The sequence below is a fragment of the Lacerta agilis genome, chromosome 8 (assembly GCF_009819535.1).
Source record: "Lacerta agilis isolate rLacAgi1 chromosome 8, rLacAgi1.pri, whole genome shotgun sequence".
Taxonomy (NCBI): Eukaryota; Metazoa; Chordata; class Lepidosauria; order Squamata; family Lacertidae; genus Lacerta; species Lacerta agilis.
The window spans coordinates 15,276,592-15,300,159 of NC_046319.1; the positions used below are offsets into that span (position 1 = coordinate 15,276,592).

Consider the following 23,568-nt stretch of genomic DNA (forward strand, 5'->3'; position numbering starts at 1 on the left):
AACCAAGTCAGTCAATAGTTCACTCAACCATGTGTTTATCCAGTAAATGCAAAGTTGCCTCTCTGGGTTTACTCAGGCCTACCCATGTATGGATTTTAGGCAGGAATGTGCATGAAGTGATTTTCTGATGACAACTTGTACATGTGTGTTGTTGTTGTCGTTTAGTCGTGTCCAACTTTTCGTGACAGGCACTCCTGTCTTCCACTGCCTCCTGCAGTTTGGCCAAACTCATGTTAGTAGCTTCGAGAACACTGTCCAACCATCTCGTCCTCTGTTGTCCCCTTCTCCTTGTGCCCTCCATCTTTCCCAGCATCAGGGTCTTTTCCAGGGAGTCTTCTCTTCTCATGAGGTGGCCAAAGTATTGGAGCCTCAGCTTCAGGATCTGTCCTTCCAGTGAGCACTCAGTGTACATGTGTACATAGAGCATAAATTCATATGTAACATCCAGTGGCGGAGCTTCATGCTCCGGCATCAGGGGGCGGAGAGCAGGCAGGGGTGTGGCTGGCACACGTCCTGGGTGCGGGGGGGGGGCAGCCACGATGGCACCCTACTGGGATCGTGCTGCCGGGGGTGGTGTGCTCCCCCGCCCCCATCTTCCTCCGCCAGTGGTAACATCCACAGGGGTCTAATTGCTAGTAAGCTGCAGAGTCCTAAACGGTCACTGACCAGCTCTCAAATTGTTGAAATATACATCTAAAATGACCAAGTTACCCAAGTGAGAGATGAGAGATGGCAGCCAAAGCATGGCATGATTTGGAAAAGTTTCATTTACCAGGAAACATTTACATGCACGTTCATTTGGCACTTTTTTGTATGCTATAAGCTTTCTTTTGTGTACACATATTTCTATTTTTCTATTTTCTATTTGGATTTTTGTTTCACTTGCTGAATTTTTGGTTGATGCATAGAAGTTAAAGGGGCAGTGACAAACCTCAGGCCTGGCAGTTGAATGTCCACCTCCCACCCCCAATCTCTCTACTTGACCCTCAGTATTATCCCAAGGCCTCACATTCTCTCCAGCCACATCGCTGATTGGCCTTACTCCACAACTTCCCTGAATGTTTTTTGCCTGCCTGGAATGTGTCCCTGAACTCTGATCATGCCTCTTGCTTGCTTGGATGAAAGACAGAGAGGGGCTTGTGAGAGTGTGTGGGGAGTCCAGTTTACTACACAAAGGTGGAGTTTACATGTGTTGTTTCTGGGCCCACCCACCTCTGGCATGTGGACCATGGAAAGTTGGTCAAAAGGAAGTATGGCCCTTGGGCTGAATAGGGCTCCTTGCCCTCCTTGCATTGAAGGCATAGAAGCACAGCCCAAAGCTACAATGGAAACTCAGGCAGAGGAGCAGAAAGGAAGCTGTGAAGGAACATCAGCTGAAGACAGAGGTGCAATTTCAGAGTTGCAGCTAAGCATCTGTGAAGTAGCCAATCCCTAATCCCAAATCCTGGTTACAATAGGATGGCTTTTTTAGGCAACTCAACCCCACCCACCCCAACCTCAGGTCCACCTCATCTCCAACATGGGGACAATAACAGAGACCTACCTTTTAAGATTGCTGTAAGCACTGCAGCAAGGTAATGTATGAGAAGTGCTTTCAGCATTCAAAACTACAATATGCATAAATGTTAAGCATCATGATGAAATCAATAAAGCATTGTTTTTAAGCATAATGGTGATGATTAACTAAAGAGTTTTGGGCATGTGTTGGAATCTTGAAGACGACTAGAGCTTATTCAATCTATCTTCCAAGCCTTAGAAGGCTGGGCTTAAAATAATAATAATAAATAAATAAATAACCTCAACACAGGCAAGTAGCCGTATCTTTTATTGGCTCAACTTCTGTTGGCATAGGAATTTGCAAATGTTAAAGTTACATAGAACATTTCACCAGGCAGTATTGTTCCACTGGTAACTTTTCACCTACCCAGCAAGCAAGGCCATTTACTAAGGCAAACATTTTTAGTAACTCCAACAGGAAGAGATTTGTGGCCTTCCACATCAATCACTGAACTCTTCAAAACAGTTTAAGAAAATCACACGCTGCTGTAATGTTCCAAGGATACAGCAGTTCTGTTCAATCTATTGTCTTTTGCAATAATCAAGGCTATAGATTCTGCCAAAAAAATCCCCCTGCCCATCACCTCCTGTGAAAAGGACAGGAGGCTAAACACTGAAAGGTTGGACAGTGTGATTGTGCTGGTATTTTAAAACATAAAAATGTCAACTTTCTCTCTTCTACTTTGTGTGGAAAATGTCTGGATGCCTCCTAGGCATTTTAGAATAGATAAAGGGATCTTGTGTTTAGGACATTCTTCTCATTACTTCAACCTAACCTTTCCCCTTCCTTTTCAACCTGTTGCTTCTATCGACAAATACACTGAACCATCTTTTCCTTCACTCTTCTTTTTCCACATTCACTTAAGAATATGTGGAAGCCACCAATGTGAGCCTCTACTCTTCATCCTAACCTTCATATTCTCTTGATTAAAGGCATCAGTTCATTCAGAAAGACTTTCTAGAAATGGTGCTGTCAGGGCAGAAATTGGAAGACCTACTTTTCAGTAGAATGACCAGGAGAACGTGCTCCAAATGCACCCCTCTGAAGCAATATACATTCATTGCAGCTAAAATGACAGAGGCTCTGATGGGCCATTCAAGAGCCTAAAATTCCGCAACTGCACCATTATCTTCTACACCGGTGCCTCCTGGATTTGTTTTGGTAAACCATCTCTGAAACTTGTCTTCTTTCAATATTCTTCTCCAAAAAAGGATTGCGCCTTCCAATTGTCTCTTGGCCATCAGGTCTACCTCATGAGCAGCTGCCTAGCTAGCTAGCTACCAGATGTAGGCTGGGTTATTTATTTATAGCCCTCCTTCTCCCACAAGTTCAAGGTGAGTTACTGGCCAAGGGACAGAAAGGTTTCAGTCTGGCACCTTCTTTGAGCGCTAACAATGGAACCAAACTCCAGTTTCTGTGGAAGCCTCCACCTTATCTTTCAAACCTCTTTGCCATCTTACCAGATGAGGGGGGGTTATACTAGTGAGTCCAACAGTCCAGAATAGACCAAGATGCCCCAAAAGTTGGTTCCCTGTCTCCAAAGAAGTACCATGGTATCCTTTCCAACTCATCCCCAAAGGACCACCAGGAATTGGATGGAATTGACCTGTGTCCTGTTATGTTCCATGCTGAGCTTCCATGATGACCTGACGCCTGAAGAAGCGGATGGCTGAGAGGGTGCCAAAGTTTGCTAGCAACACTGGAAGAGGAGGGGAAAAGAAGATGCATCCACAGTGCAGATGGATGTATCAAAGAAAGACAGGTTGTTATGCAAATCGTTTCCTTGTCTTCTTAGAATGCATGCACTGAAAGCACTATTATACCACTTTAACAGTCATGGCTTTCCCAAAGGATCCTGGGAAATGTAGCTTGTTAAGGGTGCTGAGAGTTCCCCTCACACAGCTATACTTACCAGAGATTGCTGGGAAGAATCACAGGAAAAGTTAACCCTAAGGCTTGAATCCAATGCTTGTCCTACTCTGAATAGACCCATTGAAGTTAATGATCATGCCTAACTTATGTCCATTAATTTCAACATCCTTTCTTGAGACCATTTGTTTGTTTGTTTGTTTTTTGCTGTAAGGACATAGGAACAAAAGAAGCCGCAACTTGTCTATATACCCTAGTCTTATCTACACTGACTGGCAGCTGCTCTCCAGGTTTTCTGACAGAGTTCGCTCCCTGCCTTACCTAGAGATGCCAGGCACTAAAGCTGGGACCTTCTACATACAAAGCAGATGCTCTACCAGTGAGCTGTAACCCTTCCCTTACCACACAGGGACATGGGATGCTATCTTATACTAAGTCAAAACACTGGACCATCTAGCTCAATATTGTCTACACTGATTGGCAGCAGCTCTCAGGCAGAAGTTTCTCCTAGCCCTGCCTCAAGGTGCCAGGGATTGAAGCTGAGACCTTCTGTATGCCAGGCAGATGCTCTACCACTGAGCTATGGCCAGTGCCACACTCTGCCTGGCCTGCTGGTTCTACTGAGCCTCTGGGTAAGCTAACAGTCCAGCTTGCTGCTTCTCACCTTGAAAACCTCTCTTTTAATAAAAATGCCAACATCTGGGCTGTGCCTAAATAGTTGCCCTCACCTTTCACAGGAGCATAGGAAGCTGCCTTATATCAAATTATTCCATTGGTCCATCTAGCTCAGTATTGTCTACACTGAGTGGCAGCATCTCTCCAGGGCTTCAGACATGGAGCCTCTTCCAGCCCTACTTGGATATGCCAAGGACTGAACCTGTGACCTTCTGCAAAGCAGGTGCTCTAACCACCAAGCTACTGTCCTTTCCTACCAGCCTCAAAGGATGTGACTTTCTCCCCAATTACCTGATCACCACCCAGCCCAAGCACAGGCACAGGCACAAGTTCAGCCACCTATCTCCCCATCTGTAGTTACCCAGCTTTGCACACCCTGCACTAGGTGGAGTCATTATCTTCTCCCTTCCTCGGCCATCCCACATTGCCTAATAATGTCTTAAAGTCCTGGGGCTTAATTTTGACAGAGCACAGAATGTGTGTGGGGAGACTCTTGTTTCCAGCCATAGCCAAGCAACCCTACTTCCCACACACCCCATTCCTTAGTCAAGATTGCGGAGCCAGTGGAAAAAGTAAAATGAGAAGTAGTCATCTTTAAGCATAAGGAGGAATTAATTCAAATGAACTTGTGAGTTTGAAGGATGCACCTTCCAAGGAGGTTGCCCATTGTGCCTCTGTATGATGTAATACCCTGGCTTTGTCTCCTTCCAATCAGCCTCTGGGGAGGGCAGGTAACTCCCATTTCTTTTCACTGGATAGGCCCCTAAAAAGCAACCCCTCCCAATGCAGAGAGACAACAGACCTAGAGGAGCATTGCCATTGTGCCTCTGTAAGAGCCACTGCTCTGTGCCCTCTGCTTTCTAATCACAGTGATTCTACCCCCTTCTTTACAGAAAGTGCTACTAGGTTGTTCAATCACTCTCAAATGATTGAATTCAGCAGAACTATCCCTTCTCTGAGGAGGCTGCCCACTGCATTTATGTATGAGTTACTTCTCTGGGCTGTCCCGTTTTGAATCAGGAGGCTCATTCAGGCCTGTGACTACCAGAGAAAGTCACAAGTAATTCTGCGAGCAGGTAATTCTTATCTCTACGCACCCTAAAAATTAAGTTTCCTTCAGTTGTTAAGAATGAAGTTTGCCTCCCTTTCTGATGAGAGGAACAACTGGTTTAGAATAAAAAGTTGCGCCATTAAGGAAGGAGAAGGGGAGAGTAAAAAATGGTTAAAGAAAAAGAGAGAGAGAGGGAAACATCTCTCGGCGTTAGTTCTGCTCTGTTCCAGAGCGGAACCAGTATGTTAACATTCCTGACCTATCTCTGAGGCTTAAATCCACCCCCTCTCCAAATCCGCTAGGAGTTGTGCTTCTCCCACACAGAGCCCTTGGATACATTACCGATCTTCCAAGCATCCGGGGCCTGCAGATCAGAGCTCTTCACAGCCCACGAAGCAAACGCCATAAAGCCCAAGCACATGTCTCTTTGTGTAAAAACCGGCTGGAGGGGTCTTTCTGTGTGGGGGAGAAGAAGAAGAAGAAGAACAACCAATACGGATGTTTCTCCTGGAAATGTTTATCCAGGAATCCTAGAGCATTGCCGCCCCCTATCACACTGGCACCATGAACAATTCAACTTTAAAGCATAAAGGCTTTTGACCTTTCAAAGCCCTGCATGCTTTGCCTTTGATCCTCACAAAGGATTTTTTTTCTTTAGGAAGAAAAAACAAAACAAATCCCCAGACATTGGCATGATGGTGATAGCAGTGGTGATTATATTTGGACCAGCTTCACAGCTGTCCTTCAATCTGGGGTTTCCATTCCACCTCAGTGATTTTCAAATGGTGCCTTTGGGAACGCCTATCAGTGAGAACTGTGCAACTGGAATACAAGGACTCCAGATGTTGTTGTACTACAACTCCCATGATTCCCAGCCAGCATGGCCAAAGGCCAGGGATGATAGGCACTGTAGTCCAGCAACTTCTGGAGAGCACTGCATTGGTTGTTCTTGCTATAATGTCTTTAAATTCCCAGTTGCTGCCGGAGTCCATTGCTTTCCACGACCCTTTCTTCCTCTTTTACCTTCTTCCTTCTTTACCTTCCACCTGCCCTAATCTTGCAGCCTGCTCCTTTTGCTTGTGAACAAATGCAATTGCCACACAGGGATCACACCGTATGGAATGCAGTGCTGTATCTCCCTTGTCTATAACCCCACACAGAGAAGCAACAGGGAGTCTCCTTTCTGGAGGGTGCTCCCAGCTCCCAGGCATCTTTAGTCCAGGGATAAGGAACCTGTGGCCCTCCAGATGTTGCTAAACTACAACCCCCATCACTCCTGACCATTAGCTATGCTGCCTGGGGCAAAATTGACCTGGAGTACAATAACATCTGGTTTACTCATCCCTACAATAAATGAAAAAGCCATCATAAAGCAAGTCTGAAAAAAATCTGAGAAAAAGAGGGAAGTAGTGGAATAACTACAGGCTGGTGAATGTGTCATGTGATTCATAAGAGAGTCAGCAGTACTAGTAAACCAACCCTAATGTGCTCCCCCCCACCTTAACCTTGGACATTGGTTTACTCAGCTTCCACAGAAAGGAATCCTGCAAGAGAGTGCATTGTGTGTCTATATAATCAATATCCACCCCATACAGACAAAGCACATTTATATGGCATTTTAGTGGTCATGGCTTCCTCCCAAAGAACTGCAGTTTACCCCTCACAGCGCTACAATTCTCATCACCCTTAACAAATAACAGTTCTCGGGATTCTTTGGGGGTAATCCCTGTGCTGTAAACATGCTTTACCTGTATGGTCAGAGTAATGCCTGGCTAGCTTTCAAGCAAATAGATCAGAGACCTGAGTTCTAATCTTACCCTTCCACTCCTTGCACTCCTTCTGTCTGTCTCCTGCAGGAGACCAAGTGTCGCAATAATGCTCAATCTGCTTTGAGGCTCAGGACAAAGAACGACTTTTGAACACTCCAAGGTCAGTCTTTGTTTTACTTCTGAGAGGAGCTACTTTCAATCAGTTATGGGTGCTTGCTGATGACCCTTGAGCGTTTTTGGAGCACTGTTTTCCTTTGGGGATACAGGACCTCTCGATGGCCCAAGGTTGCAAGGCCAGTTTCAATGCACTCTTAGGTTGGGAGTGACTCAGCAGGGCTTATTTCTGAGTAAACACGCCTGAGACAGGGCTGCAAAGGTTTTAACCTCCAGGGTGTGTTGTAAAAAACGTTAACAACAGTGTCTTACAGCACTTTAATGAATTTATGATGGCATAAGCTTCCGTGGGCTAGAGTTCACTCCATCAGACGCAGCCGACTCTCCAGTCCTCAAATGTTTGTGCCATTGTAAATTTGTTGGTCTTTAAGGTGCTGCAATATTCTTTTACTGTTTTCTCTGCAAGTTGTAAAACTCTCTGTGGGTTGATCTATTCTAGGCCATTAATTAAGGCTGGCTGGCTGATTAGTCATCACCAAGGCAAGAGGGCTTTATTCAAATAATGAGGTCACCATTTGGTTGAGTATATGAAATATCAAGATAGGTTGGTTTCTATATGTGTGTGTGCATCTATCTATCTATCTATCTATCTATCTATCTATCTATCTATCTATCATATCTATCTATCTATCTTCCCATTTATAAGGAATATACATCTCCGCAGGAAAGTTATTTCATGTGTATCCACTATAACAGCCACAATTTCCCTAGCTGCTCTTGAACCCACAGCACAAAAGGGGGTTGCCATACTTGTTTCCAAATATACTCTGGGCATGGCATGGTGCCTCTGGATATGTGTGCTGATGCCTTTCCACTTTAAAAAGAATGAAACCAACTTACGTTTTCAATAGAATGGACCTAAGGACAGAGGGCCTCTGAGGACATGCAGAGTGCACCTTCCCTTGAAGCATGCACTCTGTAACAAAATGCTTAGGATCATGCTGCTGCTGCTGCTGGAAACACATCTGTTTATTAAAAATGAAGATGCCAAATGCCCAAATGACATTACCACGGAACTCTGCAACCAGTCCTTAGGTTAGGTCAGGGGTGGGGAATGTTTTTTCAGACTGAGGGTCATGCTTCTCTCTGGGCTACCTTCGGGGGGGCGGGGGGGGGTCACCCACCAGTGGTGGGTGGGGGAAGTTTCTATGTGCACTTACACATTCCTCTATCCATCCAGAAAGGAAAGAAGCATGATGAGAATACAAGGGTGCATTCCAGCCAGGCATGAACACACACAGGGTGCAAAGGAGAGTCATTAAGGGTGTGGCCTAGGGAGATGGAGTGGAGCTGGGGAGGAGGGTGCTCTGGGGAGAGTTCAAATGTAGGGATGCCATACGTCTGGATTTTCCCGGACATTACCAGGATTTCATAGGCGGAATTGACATCTGGGGGGAAATTCCAAAAGGATCTTAGGCAAGTCAATCGAAAAATCACTTCTTTTTTGGCGTTTTTGTAAAAATCAACCACAACACAGCTCAACAAATTTGGGGTTTGTCTAAATAAAGCTCAACAACTTTGAGGGTTTCCTAATAAAATCTTAACAATGTCAAGGTCTTCCTAATAATATGAAATATGCCAGCCCTATGTAAGGTCCAGATAAGAGTCCAGGAGGGCCACATATGGCCCCTGGGCCTGAGGTTCCCTGCACCTGCCTTAGATGTACAAAGTGTTGAGCCCTGGCACATTTGTTTAGAAATTAAGCACTGGCAAAACAGTTAAATGGTCAGCATATCAAATTGTCAGAACCAAAAACCCACTCACATACTAGGAAAAAGAAATGGTACCTGGTTGCATCACAGCCATCCCTAAGTCTTCTGGTCTTGGTAGGTTTTCACCCAGGAGCCTTGGAGACACGAGCACCAGCCTTCCTTGAGATCCTTTCCGAAGCAGAGCACCTTGGCTTGTGGGCCGTGATCTGAGCAGATGTGCAGGTCTGCACAGAAAGGATTTTAAAGCTCTTGCAGCCTTCCTCACCTCTGAGGCTGGGATGCTGAAGAAAAAAACCCTCCAGTTCCTCTTCTTCTTTGCTCTGTTAGCAAAGAAGTGTTCATACACCTCTGGGGTAGACATCTGCATAGCACCATCAGCCATGTCCAAATCCGGGTCCCCCGAGCCACCAGATGGCGCTGACTGATGTCCGGAGCTGAAGACTGTCTCCAGAGCTCCATCTTTGTTTCTCACCTTGGCCTCGCCCATTTCACTGAAGAAATGTTCGTACATTTCAGGCCCATCCATTTCAGGCAGCTCTTGGTCAATCCCTAAGATCGGTTGCTCATTTCCAATCCCCAATCCCTCCTCCTGGGTGTCATCGCAGAAAAAACAGTCATACATTTCTGGCCACGTCATGGCAGATAAGCCACTTTCTGGAGAGCCTTCTAATGTCAGACCATAGGGAGTGGACTCCCCTAAGCAGTCTGATGTCTGTTCTCCTTGAACAATAGTATGAAGTTCCTCTTCAAATGGTAATGCCACACCAAGATAGTGGCACGTTTCTCCACTGTCGTTCTCCTCAACCCTTCCTGTCGAAGCAGCTGTTTCTCTGTCTTTGTGCAATAGCCCATCACATATGGAATTTGTTGCTTGGGTTGGGCCTCTCTTTTCTCCCGGTGCCCTTGGAAATTGTTGTACCCCGTTGTCATATGGAGAGCCCCTGACTTGGTTCGCTGGGCCTCCCTCCTTTAAGGCCTCCCTGTGGCTTGCTCCACTCTCAACGTTGACATTTGCAGAAATGTCTTCTTCCTTGCTCACTCTTTCCGGAATGCTTCCCGAATGGCTCGCCGATAGCATGTCGGATGGTGCGGATACCATTACGATTGGAACCAAACACCCTTGAGATGGATTTTCCAGGAGCGGCGCCACTGCATGTGTCTTCAAGGTGACCTGAAGGGGCTTGCCACCCTTCTCTGGGAGCTCTGCTTCCCCGAGATCTGCAGAAACTGGAGAAGAAAAGGGCGCAGAGCTTGGATATGCAGCAAGTGCGGATTCTGGTTCCCAACAAGCTGCTGTGCTCTTCATCGATGCTGAGAGCTGCATGCCCACACAGGCAGCCAGGGAGGGATCGTCCTTGGAGTGTTGTAATTCCAAGCAGATAGGACTGCTTCCATTGTTGTCTGCCCCCTCTGTGGTCTTCAGGTTTGTAGGCTCAGCACAGGGAGGTCTTTCCATTCTCTCCTGCCCTGGGCTTTTCTCTGTCAAGGCCCTCCCTTGGGTGGCAGTAGCTAGCACCAATGGTAGGGAGCAGTCCGGATTTATGGGCTGGTCTCCTCTCTCTGTTTCCTTGGCAGTAAATGCAGCTTCTGTGACAGTAACTTGCAGCCCACTCTGACTTCCTGATGGCTTTAAAGTGACATGGGGCAGCTGACCTTCCTGGGTCCTCGTGGAAGACTGGGGGCAAGCTGTGCCAAGTTGTTTGCTGTTGCACAGAAACCTGATGACAGAGCCCAGATCTGTTTCATCGTCGCTGCCAGACAAAACCTCGTCTACAAGCAGGTGCCCATCTGGGGTTCCACGTGGGAGGCAGCTGGCTGAATGGCTGGCTGGCAGGACAGGGCCCACTTTCACTTGGACCAACCCACTCTCTGCGGCCTCCCCGTCCTCAAGGTCGCTGAGGAGCTGCTCATCAGCTGTGGCCAAGGCTGGCTGGCTCAAACTGCATTCTTCAGAAGCCAAGTAGAACTCAGCCCAATCCCGGTCGTTCAACAGGATGCTGTACTCAAAATTTTCCATCTGGGAAAGGGACATGTTGATGGGGTTGTTGGGAGAGGGGAGAGAAAAGAGAGAAGTTTTAAAAATACTTTTACAGCATGTTTCACTTTGCAATAAGAGACAGAGGGGAAATTAGATTCAGTTTGCATTTAAAGGCAAATCTATCAAATTCGTACTTCCCAAAACAATATATGAACTGAAACACAGCTATCCTTTGAAATTCACATTTATCCAAATCTTGCAATGCAGTTCTCCAGCCAGCCACTGTTTTTTTAAAAATGCACATATTAGTGGGAAATGTGCATAAGAATTGATAAGGGAAAATAACTCACAAAAATGCACTACATTAGAAAAATGCTTGCAAAGGTGTGCACATTAGTCAAAACTGCATAAAAATGTTTTTATTAGAGTGAAAATTGCACCAAAATGCTGATGAATCTTCATGAGGATTAAATAATAATAATCATCATCATCATCTGTGAATTGCTGCAGAAAACTAGAGAACTGAAACGGACAGATCCTTCCATCCCTAGCAGCCACAGAGGACACAAATAGAGGCCTTTATATAGGGCTGTCAGATCACAACCTTCTCTTTGAAAGAGTCCTCTGTTTGAATGTCTGTCCAGTAGAAGTCCATTTTAAACCCTCAGAAGATCAAGCTAGCTAGCAAGCAAGCAATCTTTTTTTTTTGTATGCTGCCTTGCTGAAGACAGTTTACAACATATTTACAAATACATAACTACAAACAAAAGTAGTCATAAAGAATAAACAAAACATCAGAGAGCACACAACCAAATCGAATAATTTCCACATAAAGGCCTGCAAGGTCTTCCAGGACTTGCAGCCAAGGACCTCAAGGTGGCAGACACAGGGGGGATTACTGATTATGATGTAGTTTGAGTTTTTTTTATATTGTAATTTTATGTTGTGAACTGCCCTGAGATTTACAGGTATAGAGTGGTATACAGCAGCAGCAGCAGCAGCAGCAGCAACAACAACAGCAACATCAACAACATTTTCACAGCAATATGTCTATCATTGGCTGCTTGCCACAATGGCTGTGTTCTACCTTCACTGTCCGAGGAAGCATGTCTTTGAAAGCCAGTTTCTGGGCATCACAAGTGGGGGAAGCTGTGTTGGGCTGATGTCCTGTGTGCAAGCTTCCCACTGAAGCATTTGGTTGGGCACTATGGGAACAGGATGCTGATATCTAAAAAAATATGGCAAGTGTGGTATTGCCTCCAGTGACTTGCATCAGCTCTCCAGAGTGTGACATGGAGCCTCTCCCAGTCTTACTTAGAGATGCTAGGGATTTAACCTGGGACCTTCTGCATGCAAAGCAGGAGCTCTGCCATTGATCTTCGGCCCTTCCCCCCAAACCCACCACTTCTGTGTGGCCTGTGCCTTATCCCTTAATCCTCATTCCCAGCTGCAAATAAACCTTGTTGTTCTCCCAGGGGTTTGCCTTCAGTTGTGAGCTCCTCGCAAACTGGGAATGCACCCTCCCCTCACGAGCAGGGATTGCTTTTATCTCTCAATTGACAATGACAGCATAGAATGAATAACAATATCAATAATGATGATAATGATGATGATGATGATGCAAAGAGAGGGTGACATGTTATAAACATGCTGCCTATATAGAAACCAATTGCTGCCTTTCTCTTCTAATGTTCTGTAACATAGTAGTGTGGCCAAGAAATACTACCAAGTATTGGCTATGCAAAATGGAGGGACTATGCACACTCAGCTCCCAATGACTAGGAATTGGGAAACCCTAGTCTAGGCAGGCCGCAAGTTAACTTCCTCCAGAAATAAACCCAAGTTCACCCCATTGATTTTCTTTTATGTAAGTGAATGGCTGCAATTCCAAACTATGCAGGAAGCCAAGTGCTGTGTTTTGGGGGCACAGGTAAGGTGGACAGAAACCTGTTCCTTGCCCTAATGCAGTGTGCATGTGACTTGATTTGAGCTTTCTGGTTCTGTGCTCAAAGCCTGAGAGACGCATTGAATATACAAACTTTCTAACATAAGAGCCCTGCTGGGTCAGACCAATGGCCCATCAAACCCAGCATCCTACTTTCACAATATCCACCCAGGTGTCTATGAGAAGCCTGCAAGCAAGACCCAAATCCTAGCCCATTCTCTCCTCCTGTGTTTCCAGCAACTGGGATCCCGCCAACAGAAAAGACTTCCCACCACAAACGTCACACACATACTACCACCAATAATGAGGACTGGCAACTTGCTAATAAACAGTGGTGATCAACAAGTATGACCTTGAAGGCCATCTCCTTCTGTCTCTGGGCTACCTGATCGGGCAGCAACACCAGCAGCTATATGAGTACATTCCCTCTGCTGTGGCCTCTCCACTCTGGTGGTATAAGGCTTGTCTGCTAATATCATCAGCTGCAGTGTCTACCCTAGAGGAGAGCCTGACCTTTAGGGTTTTGAGGCCACCTCTGCAATATCACAGCCTCTTGCACAAAAGGATGCAAACCGGAAAGTGGCTCTTCTAGAGAGAAGCAGATACACAAAAACAATGCTGGGGGGACGACGACGACGACGACACTGCAGATCCTACCTTGCAGACAGCCTATGCCAAGGATGGGGCCATGCCAGGAGCTGCACAGCAAAGTTCTCCCGGCGTGACATGGTGCTGTGCCCAGTACCCTGGGCACTGAGTGCAGAGGCTGTTCGTCTTCAGAGAGGCAATTCTTTCAGGCCGAAAATAAGACCCTCCCTCCCAAACATGTCACATGAAATTCTATAAATGCAAAGGGCTGGTCCAGAAATAGAAGGCAGGCAGCCCTTCCCACAGATGCGCCAAAGCAGCCACTCTGACTCACCCTGTTTACCAGGGGCAGAACCTTGTTTCCTGGTACCTGGCAAATCACTGCTCCTTTTTTAGCCAGGTACGAGAGAACCTTTGGCCCTCCAGATGTTGCTGAGTTACAGCTACCACCAGCCCAAATCTCCATGGATTATGGCTAGGGGTGTTGGGAACTGTGGTTCAATAACTTCTGGATTTCCAGAGTCCCCCATCTCTGGTCTGTCCAGGAAATACTGGACGTGTTTGAGAGGAGCTGTTCAAATGCAAATAGGTCCACTCTGGTATCAAAACAAGGATGGGGGACTTTGAACACGTCCAGGTGTTGTGGAAAGAGTATTACATAGTTCTCCCCTTCCCTAGTTGATCTTCGCAGGGAGATTCAGCTGGCACCTTCATTATGCACCTTTACGCGCCAGTCGAAAATGTTCCTTTTCAACCAGGCCTTTGTCCTGTATCGGGAAGGTTTTAATGTTTGCTGTGTTTTTATTATGTTGGAAGCCAGCCAAAGGGGGGGGCAACACAGTCAGATGGGCAGGGGATAGATAGATAGATAGATAGATAGATAGATAGATAGATAGATAGATAGATAGATAGATAATGCTCATTAACATCCTATACCCTTTAAAATGTGTTTGAGGGAGGGCAAGGGGTAAGGTGGGATAATGGTTTCATTTTGTTATTGTTTTTACTATGCATTTTGTGTTTTTATCGTGTATTTTTATGCTGTGAACCACCCTGAATCCTATGTATGAAGGGTCGTATGCAAATTAATTAATTAATTACTCTGTGAGGTAGGTTAGGCTGAGACTGGCCCAAGGTGACCCAGTGAGCATCATGGCTGAGTGGGAATGGGAGCTCTGATCTCCCTGATCCTAGCGTGGCAATCTAACTACACTAAATTACTAAAATGCCTGTTCAGAAACCAACCTTTTTCCCTTTCAGGGCACCTCCATACGGGTGTTTTATTGCAGGTGTGTTCTTGACACCACAAAAGTGCATCCATAGTGGATTTATCCTGCTTTAGTTTGTTCCAGAAAAACATCTACTTCTGCTTCATTGACTACGCAAAAGCTTTTGACTGTGTCAACCACAGCAAACTATGGCAAGTTCTTAAAGAAATGTGAGTGCCTGATCACCTCATCCGTCTCCTGAGAAATCTCTATGTGGGACAAGAAGCTACAATTAGAACTGGATATGGAATAACTGATTGGTTCAAAATTGGGAAATGAGTACGACAAGGCTGTATATTGTCTCCCTGCTTATTTAGCTTATATGCAGAATTCATCATGCGAAAGGCTGGACTGGATGAATCCCAAATCGGAATTAAGATTGCTGGAAGAAATATCCACAACCTCAGATATGCTGATGACACAGCCTTGATGGCAGAAAGTGAGGAGGAATTAAAGAACCTTTTAATGAGGGTGAAAGAGGAAAGCGCAAAATATGGTATGAAGCTCAACATCAAAAAAACTAAGATCATGACCACTGGTCCCATCACCTCCTGGCAAATAGAAGGGGAAGAAATGGAGGAAGTGAGAGATTTTACTTTCTTGGGTTCCATGATCACTGCAGATGGTGACAACAGTCATGAAATTAGAAGACGCCTGCTTCTTGGGAGAAAAGCAATGACAAACCTAGACAGCATCTTAAAAAGCAGAGAGATCACCTTGCCGACAAAGGTCTGTATAGTTAAAGCTATGGTTTTCCCAGTAGTAATGTATGGAAGTGAGAACTGGACCATCAAGAAGGCTGATCGCCAAAGAATTGATGCTTTTGAATTATGGTGCTAGAGGAGACTCTTGAGAGTCCCATGGACTGCAAGAAGATCAAACCTATCCATTCTTAAGGAAATCAGGCCTGAGTGCTCACTGGAAGGACAGATCCTGAAGCTGAGGCTCCAATACTTTGGCCACCTCATGAGAAGAGAAGACTCCCTGGAAAAGACAAAAGACCATGATGTTGGGAAAGAGAAGGAGAAGGGGACGACAGAGGACAAGATGGTTGGACAGTGTTCTCGAAGCGACTGGCATGAGTCGGACCAAACTGCGGGAGGCAGTGGAAGACAGGAGTGCCTGGCGTGCTCTGGTCCAAGGGGTCAGGAAGAGTCGGACACGACTAAATGACTAAACAACAACAAGAAATTTGTTCTGCAATGCAACACATTATTGCTGTCTAAAGGAGCCATGGCACAACAAAAGCAGGACAAAAATAAAACAGAACAGCTGTGGTATTAAAAAGTTATGGGATTTCTGCAGGAAGTTACAGAAAATGCACTGACTGGAAAGGAAGCAGCGTGACGGGCCCAAGACTTTTGCATGTGCACACAGCGTTGAAAGCAGGATTGCATGTGACTATCCTGACAGCATCAAGAGCATAAATAATCCTGAATGCACAATATAAAGGACGTCTGGCAGGGGTCCTAAGAAGAGCTTGCTGAGTAAAGAATGAAGTGGGTTTTCTTATCCCCTTATTTTAAACAGGATGTAAACATGCCCCAGTGACTCTCGCCCACTAACTGCCTTCCTCGCCCCCTCCCCCAACCATAGTTATGGTAAAGTTCCTTTTTGTTAAGAGATTAACTGGAGAAACCCACACACTGCCACAGACACCAGACATGTGTTGCTGCCAGCCAGACTCAAGAGCTGAAGCAGGAAATGCTATTAATAGCGTTACAGTAAAAACCAAAATGCTGCACATCACACAAGATTTCAACACACTCCATAGCTTCCAAAAAACATATAACGGGGATAGAATTTTTGTCCTCCCCAGGGGAGGAAAAGGGTGTGTGTGAATGCTCATAGTGTGACAATTTTTTTCTACTTTGATCTATGGTAAGCAAGTGTTATAGCTTGTTCTCAGTAGTGGCTGCTGCCCATTGGGACTTGGGCAGAATGCAAGGAGCCCAAACAGTAGGTAGAGTCAGTCTATGACAAGCAAAACCAACTAATTCCAGTTTCACCCTCATCCTTTGCCTTGCTGAATTCTACAAGGGTAACACCATGCGTTCATCAGCACTTACTTTTGTAAGTGTGCTTTCTAGGCACAAGTCTGGGCTTTCCAGGTCTGTGTCTGAGCATTGTTGTCCCCCCACCCCACCCCGTGTTTTCCCTGGGGAAACCCATGTTTTGCCGCTTAACTGGAGCAAACAGCAATCCACTGAAAACCCAGTTGCTGTTTGCTCCAATTCAAGCGTAAAATGTGGGAGAAAGAAAGAAAGAAAGAAAGACCGCTCAGACTCAGGCCTGGAAAGCCCAGACCTGTGCCTAGAAGCGCAGTGCAAAAGGAAGTGTAGATGGACCCTGAGACGAAGGCGGAGGAAGCTTCCAGGCAGGGCCACCACCCCCTCAACTAGATGTAAGCAAGAAGGCAGCAAGGTGGGTGTTGCCAAAGCTGGTGTGGAAGCCTGCTATTTGCCCTGATGGGCAAATTTCCAATACCCTCAACCATTGGCCATTATTTCCTCAAAATCTAGGAAAGTGAAAACCATGCTGCAGTACCATGGCTGAAGATTGCCATCTGCTGGCCACGCTCCCAAAAAGCAGGATTCATTGCAACGTACTGTACTGTACTGTACTGTACTGTATTCTGTTCTTTGGGATTTTCTTCAGAATCTAAAGACCTACGGTAGCCCAAGCTATTTTGCTATTGTCTAGACAAGTATTAATCCCTCCCACACACTATTTTTGTTGGTGGGTGCAATGTGTATGGGGAGTGACCTCCACACTTCTAATTTCAGCCTTCTTTCCTGCGTACATGAACGGAGTGAAGGAGCTTTGAATCCATTCACTTGCATAATGGTGCATGATGCAGGAACCTTGCTGAAGCTAAATGGGTTTAGGTCTGGTCAGTGCCTGTGCAGGAGAGCATTCAGAAGCTCTTCAACCCCTATACTGACTTCCTTCTATTATTAGACTAAGACCCACTGAGTTCAAATCCCCACTCAGCCTAACAGATTTCACAGGATTGTTGAGGGGATTAAATGAGAAAGAGAAAACAGGATGCTAGGCTAGACAGGCCTTTGTTACCCCTCCTAGTGGTGCAGCAATGGAAAAAAAACTGCTAGCATATTTGCAAAGCTAAGCAGGGTCCAATATGGTTTCAAGTTGCATGGGAGACCACATGTCAAGATTCCCGCATAGCTGGGGGTTGGACTAGATGTAGCTCGGGATCCCTTCCGACTCTATGATTCAGGTAAGAGTTCAGGTAAGGCATTACCACCACCACCCATCTGAAAATAACCGTTTTCTGCTTTGGCCACTAGGTGTCACTCAAGGACAAAGAGATGGATGACGGCCCAAGATGGCCCAATTTTGAGTTATGTGCTTGCATGGAGGTGCAGATACAGTACTACCCCCAGGGGACGGAACAATGCCACCCTCTTCCAAACAGCTAGATTCTAGTGGGAACGGTGCTGCACATGAGGAACATGTAAGCTCCACAAAATATAAAGCTGCCTTTTATTAAGTCACAGCATTGGTCCTGCTCAACCAGCACTGTCCACTCTTTGCCCTGCAGCGTTTCAGGCCAGGAGTTCATTCTCAGGCCCTACCCCTGAGATCCTTTTAAGCAAGGACTGAACATGGGGCTTTTGGCATGCAAAGCACAACAGTGGCAGAGGACATGCAGAAGGTCCCAGCTTCAGTCACTGCTAGCATCTCCCAGGTAGGCCTAGAGAGAGAAAGAGATGTCTGGAAAGCTGCTGCTATTCATTGTTGGCAGTACTGAGCTACATGGAACAAAATTCTGATTCAGTATAAGGCAGCTTCCTATGTTTGTTAGGAGTACTTATTACTTGCTGTTAGAGCACCTGCTCTGCATGCAGAAAGTCCCAGGTTCAATCCCAGGCAGCAACTGCAAGTAGGGCTGGGAATGTCGCCTGTCTAAAAACCAAGACAGCAGTTGCTGCGGCTGCTGCTGCTGCTGCTGCTGTCAATGGTACTGAGCTACTACTAATGGACCAATTCCATATTAGGTGGCTTCCTATGTTCCAGGGGCCCTTGGCAATGGCAGACTTTGGTCCCAGCTCTCACCCAGCTCATCTCTCTAATGCCTCTAGGGAACCACATGAATCCTTGCAGCGGCATGCTTTTTGAAGGCAGGGGTGAGAACCTGTGTGGCCTTCCAGATGTGGTTAAGCCTCCAGCTCCCACCAGCCCCATCCAGCATCGCCAATGTGACTAGGAAAGATGGGAGTTAGAGACTAGGAACATCTGGAGGTTCCCCCCCCCTCTGCTTCAGAAGTCTTTCGCTGGCCGTGACTCACATCCTAGTGCAGAGAGAAGGCCAGGCCGCCTTTTCTTCCCCTTCCTAACAAAAGCTAATTCCTCTGTAGGTCAAAATGCTCCCCTCGCTGGCTGGCTGCAACCCCCACTGGAGCCAGAATCTGTTTCACATCTGCGGGATTCAATTAGTCTTCTTGCAGCGCTCCCTTCTCTTCTTTCCAGTGCACCCCCACCCTTCCTTACTCTCGCCAAGGCCTAACGGTCAGGATTGGAAGATGGAAGCTGTTATTCCAAACTCACGGCAGACCTAGCTCCGCACTGATCTCTCCTGATCTGGCCCACCTACTGTCTTGGGCTTCAAAGTGCAACCCTGGGAGGGAAAAGTCAGATTGCAATCATCACGCGGCATGTGCCCAGTAGCCCCCGAGCTCGAGCCCCCAGATTCCTCGCAAGAGCAGCGGTGAAGATTTCCTGGGGTGGCGACAGCTGCTTCCTTCCGAAATTCAATCTGACTTGAATTAAACTAGCAGTCAAGAAAGAGATTTGGGATAGTGCTGGGGAGAGACTGATTTAACTCTGGAAATGCTGGGGATCTCTGCCCCCCCCCCACATACACACAAAGAAAGCAAATGATTTTAAGACAAAACTGGGACCTACAACAAAATGTTGCAGTCTGGAGCATTGCTCTTCAATGTCCTCATTCACAACACTCCATTATGTTCTTGCTCCCATCCAGGTTTACACATGTGTACACACGTGAATGAATGAGTTGTTGTTGTTGTTGTTGTTGTTGTTGTTGTTGTTGTACCCCACCCATCTGGCTGGGTTTTCCCAGCCACTCTGGGAGGGTCCCAACAGAATATTAAAAACACGATAAAACATCAAACATTAAAAACTTCCCTAAACAGGGCTGCCTTCAGATGTCTTCTAAAAGTCAGGTACAGTTGTACCTCGTGTTACGAACGCTGCGTGTTGCGTTCGTCACGAGTTACAAACTTGCCAAACCCAGAAGTACCGGAACGGGTTACTTCCGGGTCCAGCGGTTCGCGCATGCACAGACGCGTCAAATGACATCACATGCATGCGCAGAAGCGCCAAATCGCATGGCGAGCATGCGCAGACATGGCGCTCAGGATGCGGACTGCTCAGGATGCGAACGGGGCTCCGGAATGGATTCCATTCGTATCATGAGGTACCACTGTAGTTTATTTCCTTGACATCTGAAGGAAGGGCGTTCCATAGAGAGGGTGCCACTACTGAGAAGGCCCTTTGTGCGTGCGCACACACAGAATCAGCCAGCGTTCCATGGTCCCTAAGCATGTCCCAAGTTCTATCTGCCCTCACAGTAACACATGAAGCTGCCTTATGGTGAATTATTTACACCATTGCCGGGGTTCGGGTGCTGGAGCTCCTCGTGCACAAACTTAAGCTGCCCATGCACGAGGTACCAGTAGCGGGGAAAAGCGGCCAGCGTTCCACGTGCTTATGAGCACGGGCGCCGGCCAAGTCTCACAATCTGAAGGAAGCTGAGTAAGACGGAAAATGACTCCGAAGGTGTATGAGTTCTTGAATGCCTTCTAACTAAAATAATGCCTCGAAAACTAATGGATGCCTCGAAAACCAAAGGACACCCTGAATCTGAACCATGTAAACCAAACCAAGGACATTGCGTTAAAATTAAAATTCTTAAAACCTTTACCCCCTTTTCCCCAAATGACGACAGACACTGGATCTTTCTTTTTTGGCTTTGGCAAAACCCGCATAGGCTCGTCTTCTGGCCCTAAGCTAAGTTTCCCTGAGCTCTAAGTCCCTGCGCGCCAATTCTTCCGCGATACTAAATTAATCTAAATCTAAACCGAATATCTTCCGCAATTCTAGCCCTAGGCTAAACCTAAAAGTCTAGACTTCCGGCGGCAACGCCATTGCGGGAGGTCGTGGGCTGCCTCGGCTGCGAGGCGACCCAGTCCGTCCCGGGGGTTGGAGCCCCGCTACCGCAAAGCGGGGCTCCGGTGGGGTGCGGGAAGAGCGTCCCGCACCCTGGGCTCCCCGGCTGTGCCCATTGTGGCTCCGAACCCTTCCCTCGCTCCCCCTGTAAAGGGGGAGTGGGGGTGAAGGGACGACGGAGCCGGGCTATAGGGGACATGCCCCAACCGGGATGCAAATGCGGCGACAAATCCCGTGATGAGCGTCTAAGTTCTACCTGTCTTTAATGGTGTTAAAGAACCCGGTGGTTGTGAGTATTTGACTGATTTTTACATCTTGGGAACGATCCGGGGGGAAGAGGAAAGGAAGCCTGCCTCCCTCCCTTCGGGAAAGAAAGAAAATAACCAGTTTAAGTGACTGCTGCTACAGTAATGGATACAAAGTGTTTGAAATTTGAAAACTGAGACTGCTGAGATTTCCCTTTGGGGATTAAGTGGGCAGAAAATATCTCCGTTTAAAGTTTTGGTCTTTACGCTCTGGCTTCAGAAAAATGGCGATGGAAAATTTGGACTGATGTGGGAAACAATTGAAACAAAGGGAGGAAGAGACAGGAACTGAAATTTGACACTCACCCCCTCCCCCAACATGCTGGACTTTGTGTTTGAACTTGTTTTGAACTCTGGATTAACGGATGAAGAAAGGCTTACTGTCTTGAGGCTGGAACTGCTTAATCGGAAATTGAAAGTCTTGAGTGGGATAATAAATAAAAAAAATCTACTTTCCACAGAGGAGGCTTTTCAAAAGTTTTACACAATGGAAGGAAACCTTTGCAAAGAGTTAGAAGGGATGCTTGAAGGATGGTTTGAAATGTCTGGGCGACTCCGGGAAAAAGAACCGTTCTTTGGGGGTGGCAGTCCCGGAACGGTAAAATTTACAATATCCAGACCCCGAGGTGGGAGCTCGGGGGCAAGGGACAAGGAATTAAGATATTTACAAGAAGAAGAAGTATGGTACAAAGAAGCGGAGGAGCCCAGAAAAGAGATGATGTGTATCCTGAAGCTCGATGCAAAGTTTGTTGTGAATGCTGCCTGGATCTGTGGACATCTGGGAAAAGAAGATAACTGGAAGATTGGTCCCGGCGAAAGACAGAGAAAGACAATGGACAGAGGGGGTGTGGGGTGAAGTATCAAATGTAAAAGTTAAATGGTCTGTTATGGTACCTGAAATCGGAGGGTGAAGGTTGTTAATTGTAAGTTTATCTTGAATAAGTAAGGAGATATTGAGATTTTATGTTAATAGCAGCATGATAAAGGACAGAAGAAATAAGTTTAGATTTTATAAGAATATTTTGTTAAGATTTATGATAGAATATGAGGATTAAGATAATTGTGTTATCTTTAATTGAAGTTAAATTCCTTTTTCAGAGACAAGATGTTAAGAAAGTAGATTATGGATTTAAAACCGAAGGTGAAAAGGCAGGGGAAGTCAACCGTCAAGATTCGGAAATAGAAATTTTTCTTTATGTATATAAACAAGAAGAAGAATCCTGGCAATATATGTATTTGTATTTGTTTTATATTTGTAGGTGTGGGTTTGGGTGTGTGTTGTGTTATGAAAATGCCAATAAATTCTTCATAAAAAAAAAATAAACCTAAAAGTCTAACTAAAGCTAAACCGAATATCTTCCGCGAACTAAACCTAACTAAAAGCAAAACCCATCCAACCCAACCAGCCCACTCCCAAAATCCCTTAAACTAACCCTGAACTGAAAGTAAAAGTTCCCAAAAGAATAAAACGTGCCCAAGCGGGGAGCCTCAGCCTTTTATTAGGGAACAGATGTGACATCACGATCGATGCCTCAACCAATAAAACCACTGTTGCTGCCCTCCAAAAAGGCGGGAAGCAGATTTAACGTTCATTGATAACTTCAAATATTGCCGGAACTACAAAGAAAAGGCGGATTAATCTTATTGGTAAACCAACTATTCATTCTTACTTTCACTTTTGCTTTCACGCGTAAAGATACTAAAAGTAGTTCTCAAAAACCCATTAAAGCAAATGAAACAACCGCGGATCTTTTAATGGATCCACGCAGCGTATTCCGACACACCATTGGTCAGTCTAGTTCTACAATGTCTACACAATGACTTGCAGCAGCTCTACAAGGTTTCAGGTTGGAGTCTCTCGCCATCCTATCTGCAGATGCCAGGGACTGAACCTTCAGCACACAAAGCAGTTGCTCTACCACCAAACCATAGCCCTTTCCTTAAGACATAAAAACACAGGAAACTGCCTTTTACTGAATCAGACCACTGGTTTGCCTAGCTCAGCATTGCCTACACTGACTGGCAGTGGCAATGTGCCCAAATTTGATCAGAGCAGCAAGATTTGGGAAAGGATGTGATTTAATCTGGGTGCCTTCCCCCCAATTTTACATCACATCCTAGAGCAACGATGAGCTACAAAGTGGGGGGGGGGGAATCAAGGTATAATGCATATACTGTATATGGTTTGTGTCCCATCCCCCCCCTCCCCCCGTGCCACACTGCAAGATTCCAGGGAATGACACAGGGATGGAGTCGTGTTTAAACATCTCTTCAGCCGGTGGCTCTGCTCTGAAACATTATTATTATTATTATTATTATTATTATTATTATTATGTGGTGCCCGTCCTGGGGAACACCCTCCCATCAGATGTCAAACAGATAAACACCTATATGACTTTTAGAAGACATCTAAAGGGGAAGTTTTTAATGTTTGATGTTTTATTGTGGTTTTTTTTATTT

At 46.0% G+C, this 23,568-nt stretch overlaps 1 protein-coding gene across 2 annotated transcripts in view; it reads right to left on the minus strand.

The window, feature by feature from the left end:
- Nucleotides 1-1,806: 1,806 nt before the first annotated feature.
- Nucleotides 1,807-23,568, minus strand: part of PERM1 (PPARGC1 and ESRR induced regulator, muscle 1) — an 83,480-nt gene continuing 61,718 nt past the window's right edge. Inside the window, exons 1-4 of one of the 2 annotated variants that reach the window (XM_033156281.1) lie at nucleotides 13,389-13,520; nucleotides 8,884-10,825; nucleotides 5,496-5,609; nucleotides 1,807-3,257 (exon numbers count right to left, since the gene is read on the minus strand). In XM_033156281.1, the coding sequence (XP_033012172.1) occupies nucleotides 3,175-3,257; nucleotides 5,496-5,609; nucleotides 8,884-10,825 (2,139 nt within the window). In that variant the 5' untranslated portion in view covers nucleotides 13,389-13,520 and the 3' untranslated portion in view covers nucleotides 1,807-3,174. Of the gene's footprint in view, nucleotides 3,258-5,495; nucleotides 5,610-8,883; nucleotides 10,826-13,388; nucleotides 13,521-23,568 lie in introns of those variants that run through there. The other variant, XM_033156282.1, reaches the window with a different exon arrangement.